Source organism: Gymnoscopelus braueri (assembly GCF_963280865.1).
Source record: "Gymnoscopelus braueri genome assembly, chromosome: 20".
NCBI classification, from domain to species: Eukaryota; Metazoa; Chordata; class Actinopteri; order Myctophiformes; family Myctophidae; genus Gymnoscopelus; species Gymnoscopelus braueri.
This window is the reverse complement of record NC_137622.1, coordinates 15483052-15489908: the sequence shown is the minus strand read 5'-3', so window position 1 is coordinate 15489908 and position 6857 is coordinate 15483052. Positions and strand designations below refer to the sequence as shown.

At 39.9% G+C, this 6857-nt stretch overlaps 1 protein-coding gene across 2 annotated transcripts; it reads left to right on the top strand.

The window, feature by feature from the left end:
* Window positions 1–4205: 4205 nt before the first annotated feature.
* On the top strand, window positions 4206–6463 carry LOC308076010 (uncharacterized protein). Of its 2 annotated transcripts, none has more exons than XM_080416063.1 (4): window positions 4206–4347; window positions 4488–4641; window positions 5309–5419; window positions 5671–6463. In XM_080416063.1, exons 2-4 carry the CDS (start codon window positions 4488–4490, stop codon window positions 5859–5861), a joined length of 456 nt encoding a protein of 151 aa, XP_080272189.1. In that variant the 5' UTR covers window positions 4206–4347; the 3' UTR covers window positions 5862–6463. The 2 variants fall into 2 exon arrangements, with proteins under 2 accessions (XP_080272189.1, XP_080272190.1); XM_080416064.1 differs by having other exon boundaries at window positions 4206–4351.
* The last annotated feature ends 394 nt before the right edge of the window (window positions 6464–6857 follow it).

Genomic DNA, 6857 nt, shown 5'->3' with positions numbered 1-6857 from the left:
TGATCTGATCATCTGATAAAAATATTAAGCAAGCCAAGTTAACTAAAGGACGTAAGACCCCAGTTCCCCTCACAAAGTCACAGCTGACGTCTGCAAGATATAAATGTATATGAAAAAAAAAAATTACCAAAAGTCACAGCGTTCAGTATGGGTCGTCCACTAGCCTAGCGGTCTAGGCGCATGTCACACAATTTGGGAATCCATCGAGATAGCTGTCGCGGGTTCGACTCTAGTATCGACGACCTTTACTGTGTCTCTCCCCTTTTCCTGTCAGTCTATTGTCCTGTCCAAATAAAGGCAAAAAAGCCCCTAAATATATATTTTTAAAAAAGGACGCAGAATGTCCCATTTCCCAAGTTTAATATGTATAAATATATTTTTTAAAATAGCAGATTGCAAGCTCACAACGCCTCTTAAGCTTGTAGATGTAATTTAATGCATAAATATATTCAAACGTTGTATTTAGAGTGGACTGCTTCAGGACATCTGACAGTTGGCTCTGTCACCTCTTATGAGATGATCGGAATTTGCTAGAATTTATAAACACCGGATCCATGCATATATAGGGAAGCAGTGAGCTGGGATTGAACCCGAAACTCCCACTCGCCAGCACGACACGTTACCAGTCATGCTAATAAGCCTGAGCTCGATAGCCAGGTCTTTTGCACGCCGTTTCTCGTTTTGTGTTGTTGAAAGTCTATTCTCGGAGGTGGGAAGCCTCTCAGCACCCCACCTACTCTGTAAAATACACTTTTTGGGCAGAAAATAAAATATGTCAGCGAGACGGAAATTATTTTTATTTACTCCACAGTGCCCTCTACAGATTTTGGTTAATGGTAAGTTCAATCCTACAGATCTGTAGAGGGCACTGTGGAGTAAATAAAAATAATTTCCGTCTCGCTGACATATTTTATTTGCTGCCCAAAAAGTGTATTTTACAGAGTAGTTGGGGTGCTGAGAGGCTTCCCACCTCCGAGAATAGACTTTCAACAACACAAAACAGCCTTTGCTTTGGTGAGTAGCGAAATGATTTTGTTTATTTTTACTACTCTTGAGCACTCGCAGGGCAGCGGAATTCCTTGTACAAGCGCAGAGCGAGGGGTGTTCCAGGGCGTTAGAGGGAACACACTAACGCTCTGAACCAGGGCTACGCTGCTTCGTCCTTTATGCATGAACCCGAAGTTTACAAATTGTACTCTCACGGATGATCCGATCGTCTGATAAAAATATTAAGCATATGGCAAGTTAACTAAAGGTATATAAATGATGCTGAGCTAAACATGTTTCCTAAATTTCGAAGTTTTATAGTTAAACGTTATGATGAAAGTCCCCAGTTCCTCTCACAAAGTGACAGCTGTTGCGCTCGCCATTTTTATGAATGGTTAAAAAATCTTTTGAAACTAGCAGATCTCCAAGCTCACAACGCTTCACAAGCTTGTAGATCTGCTATTTTCAAAAGATTTTAATACATATTAAATTTGGGAAATGGGACATTCTGCATACCTTTACTTTTGGTATTTTAAGTATATTTAATTTACTTGCATAATGGGGACACTTTAGTGTTTTATTTAACTTGCAGATGTCAACTCACCACTGTAATTTCATTCATAAATATATTATTCAAAAGTTGTATTTGGAGTGGACTGCTTCAGGACATCTGACAGTTGGCTCTGGTATTTTTATGATCCATTTCACTTTCGCAAAGGGTGTTTAAACTGCAGTGTAGCGGCAGACAGCACTACGTAGTTTACGTCGGCTTTACGTAGACTTCGTCCAGGAGGTCTTTACGTCTATGCTGTCTCGCGAATGTAGTTTTAGCACACACGTAACGAGAACCTACGACGATGGTGCCTCCTGAAGCCAGTTTAGATGCCACGTTGGGCACACACAGCTGCCACTAATGAAGATAGATCGTGGCGGGGTTGCTACTGCGCATGTGCGTGGAGGCTCTCACGCAGCTTCTAGGCTGCGTCTGAGCTCAAAGTCGTTTGGGAAACCTGGCCAATATCTATTCAGGGACCTAACTAGACACAGGTGAATTCAAAGTACAATCAACACAAGGATTGGCTGGGGCATACAGGACACAGGTGACTAGTGTTAAACAATAATCAGGGTGGGGAGACAAGACAGGTAACACAATGGCTGATTAGCCTGGGATCCAGCCTGCTTCGCTACGTTCGGCGGACTTCTTTTTCTCTCTTCGCTTCTCAGTCTGGAGAGCACCCTATTGACTCGTTTTGCAGAACTACACTGGAACTACATATGTTACGTTGGGCAACGTCGTTGCTGATTGGATGTTGTTCAAACAAATGACGAATCACAACGATCACACTGTTTTTTTTGTCCCGCCCCGCACCACAGACCAATCAGAAGCCACGGTTCGATTCCTACCTTATGCCATGTCCCGCCTCCCTTGGAGATAGGAGGCTTTCCAGACTGAGAAGCGAAGAGAGAAAATAAAGTCCGCCGAACGTAGCGAAGCAGGCTGGATACCAGGCTAATGGCTGATAGGAAGCACAGGAACACTACAACAAAAATAAGATAGGCAAGAGACAACTGGTGATGAACAGACTAAAGGGACCTGCATGCTACCAAATGAGGTGGTCACCCTATCACCCTTTAGGTGATAGAGAGAGCGCTCTCTATCACCGCGGTGATAAGGTGACCACCGAAAATGGTAGCATGCGCCCCACTTAAAGGTATATGCTATCATTTTAGGTGATCACCCTTTCACCTTTTAGGTGGAAACGATTTAACCTATAAGGTGATTATGATGCTAGGCGGTCATAGTCCGGTGATATGTCGGTCAGTAAAAGCAGAGAGATGTGTTGAGGTGAGCGGTGAGTCGCTTATCACTGCGGCTCAGAGACATCATGTTGTAGTTTTCAAACCACCGTGGTGAGAGGGTGATCACCGAAAATGGTAGCATGCGCCCCCCTTGACAGAACTACAAGACCAAAACACTAAATACTCAACAAACTGAAACGGAGCTACAGAGCTAAACAATCAGGAAATGACTTAACACCAAAACAAGGAGCAAGAACACAAGAAATAAATGTCCAATCCAAAAGCTGAGGAGCGGGCCATAACATTTTCAGCTCTCTCTCTTAAATCATAATCCATGTTTTGCATTTAAAATTGCCAGCTGATGAACGTGTGTTGTTTTTTGTCATGGTACTTCTGTGGCCTACTGACTAGTGTGCACAAGAAGCAGATCCTGGGTAATGTATTAAATAAAGCTTGGACTAGGAGATCCACTCCCTGTGCAGATCAATGGGTACACAAAGACATAGGCCTACTGTGCCACATTGTATGGCATTTTAACTAAAAACTACTATAACTGAAGAGACATATAAAAGTATGCTTACAATTATAATTATTATATGAACTGTTCTGCTGTTTTTTTACTGCAGGAAATATAGCAGGAGACAATAAGTAGGGAGCTGTGTTTCTAATACATTGTTGATTCCTGTGCTGAAAGAAAAGGGTAAAGGAGGTGTTATTGACACAAACTACCCATATTTATGATTCAATCAACTCTCCCATGATAGTTATCATTATCTACAATACAGCGTCACCACTTATGAAGAACATTTTACTTATTTTTTGTACTTTTAGAATCAGAATCAGTTAATAAGAACTTTCATTCCATTTCTCCGCCCAGAATTTGACCCATTTAGACCCGGAACGCATCTGTGTCATTTTAGATTTCTTTGGCTATTCAAAAATAGCAGGTATACAAGCTCATAGCGAGGCACAGAGTGCTGCGCTATGAGCTTGTAGATCTGCTATTTTCTTTTAATCGTGAAAATGTGTGCAAATCTTTGAATATATATATATATATATATATATATATATATATATATATATATATATATATATATATATATATATATATATATATATGTTTTAAAGCGAACATTTGTAAAATATTATGTTCCAGGGACCTCCAGAAGATTTGAGTTACAAATTTGAGTTACAAATGTTTTTCAAAAATAGCAGATCTACAAGCTTGTAGCGTGGCACTCGGTGCCGCACTATGAGCTTGTAGATCTGCTATTTTTTGAAGAGCCCAAAGAAGAGCGTTCCTGGTCTTAATGGGTTAACACAACTGAAAGCCACAACTCTGTCGCTCTAAGACCTCAGGTTTACACTTATGCTCTGTGGTACAGAGTCTACTGGTTATTCTGCAGTGTGTGCATATGCACATGCATGCATACATTCACAGGTGTGTCCAAGCTCTAAGTGTGGTTTGACATTGTTAAAGCCAGGCTAGAACAGACAGCAGCTCACGGTCGATTCTACAACAGTGAAGCTTAATTTAGGACAACACCGATATTGGACAAAGTGAGTAAGATGACATTTAAACATATTTATTTAGAAATATAGTACATTATTTTGTCATTATGTTGATGCATAATATAGGAATTACTCAAATATATTTGCACTAATTAACTTGAGTCACTTTTTTGTGCCATTTCTTAAAGATGTCTGCACATATTTCTGGCAAGACAGTTACAGCAAAGCGTGTGAGGTATGATGGAAGAGTTCTGGAGGAGAAAGGAGAGAAGGAGGTGAGCGAAAGAGCAGACAATCTCAGAGACCAAGGCTCTGGCTCACAGGATGCTACTCGAGATCTAGGTACACAGCAACACACATAATTTCTCTCCCTCCTCACGTCATCATGAGTGAATTGAATACATAGGACCACAACGGAAACAAGGACTTGTTTGTGTTATCCTTTTAGCCTACAGTATAAGGGCTAAAAGGATAACACGTTGTGAGCTTGTAGATTGGCTATTTGAACAATTTGAAAATGTTTTTCAAAATAGTAAAAAAATGGGAAAGAAGTTTAGGGATAAGGGGTAAGATGGCGCCCAAGATAGGGCCCTAAATATTTTACTGTACCTCCGTGCTGTTTACATTTTTGACTAATAAAGTATTCAATCAATCAATCAGTCAATACTACAACAGCTTGTGCATATAGTGCATACTGGTTACAAAGAGACATAGCACCTTGTTGGATGAATGACAATAAATAGAAACATTATGAACGTGAGAGCCTGTTCCTTCTTGTGTTTTATTTCTCCTCTAATTTCATTAAGTCACAATTGCATATTACGGCGAAGACATGTTCAACTACATTATTGTACATGAGATAATATGAACGTTTCTGATTTTATGATGGGGCTCCGATTCAATTCCACAAAATCACTTATTACATCGTATTCGCTCTGTGTTCTTTGAAATGAAAACGTTGAAGTTGATAATATTACATTTTAACTCTATTGTACTAAATATCATCCAGTTCTACAGAGAAACATCCTCATCCAAAGAGACATCCTCAGAGCAGCTGCAGGGTGTTTTATACTGCTGTTTCTTCTGCTAGCCGTGAGAATCACAGGCATGGCCTTGCACTGTGAGTATATCAAGTGGTCAAAGGTCAAACTCATGCACTTACAACAACAACACTGTACCAACACTGTACCATGCTTCACTTTTGATAGTGTGTGGGTTCCGTAGTACTTCATTATACATGTTGAGGCCTATTCACATGAAACACACCTGATCAGGAACACTGAGTTTTCTTCTCAAAGCTCCTTTTCCACACAGATGCTTGACCTCAGCATGAACAGTCTGTGTTTATCATCACCTTTTGGTCCTTTGCAGATCATTCAGTCAATAACGAGTTACAGACCAACTACACCACCCTGACCTGGCAGAGAGACCAGTTGAAGACCAGACATAACAACATAACCCTGGAGAGAAAACAGTTAGAGACCAGATATGTCAACCTGACCCAGCAGAAAGAACGGTTAGAAACTGAAAAAATCCATCTTAAGAAAGAGAAAGCAGGTTAGAGAGGTTACGAACCTTTGGAGGTATGTTTGCTTGTCATGCTTGACTCTGGCGAAGAAGCTTGTCGAAACATAACTCTGTCACCCGCTGCAATAAATGTGCAGATATTAAGCTGCAATTTTCTTGTCAACACTTTCTGTTTTTGTTTGACATTGATCAAGAGCTAAATTGCTATTGTTTCTACAGCCATTCATGGCATATTCTAGTCTATTGCTGCCTATGCATTGTAATATTGCTGTTTAATACCATTCACCTTAATTCATGACACCATGTCGGTAGATTATAAAAGGTTGCTTTCACCTGTGGGGCTGTTTTCTGTCAACGCAAGGTTCATGAACTGTTTTGTGTACTGTCTGTGTCCTTTAACCATTGTCAATTTTACTTGGGTGATTCTGTCTGCACAACACATTTTCGTAAAGGGATAATAAAGTTCTTAATTAAGTTCATTAAGCTGTTTTTCATCTAATAGTACATCGATTGAACCTTTTTCAGAAATTATATCTTTTAGACAGCATTGTTCAGTCCCTTAAAGCTACAAACTAGAGTTTTGACTGCTTTTCAAGTATAATTGGCAGCTTTACCCATAGCTTTAAACAAGAATAAACAGACCAGGGCAGATATCTTCATATGAATGAATGAATGAATGAATGAATGAATGAATGAATGAATGAATGAATGAATGAATGAATGAATGAATGAATGAATGAATAAATAAATACCCCATCCATAACAAACCACAATCCGTCTTTTGCCTTTGATTAATTCCCCTTACAGATGACAGGCTTAAAGTTTGAAAGTGCATTATATTCTCTTCAGAAATAGTAGAAGTACAGTCGGAGTATAGTCAGAGTGCCCAGAGTACCCAGTGTGCTACCCTCCACCACCATAGTATGTAGAGGCTAGTCTAAGACGTCAGTACTGTGATTTCATATTGATGACATCAGGGATCTCCATAATGGCAATAATTGGCATTCGGTCGGATTGTTGGTTCTGGACAA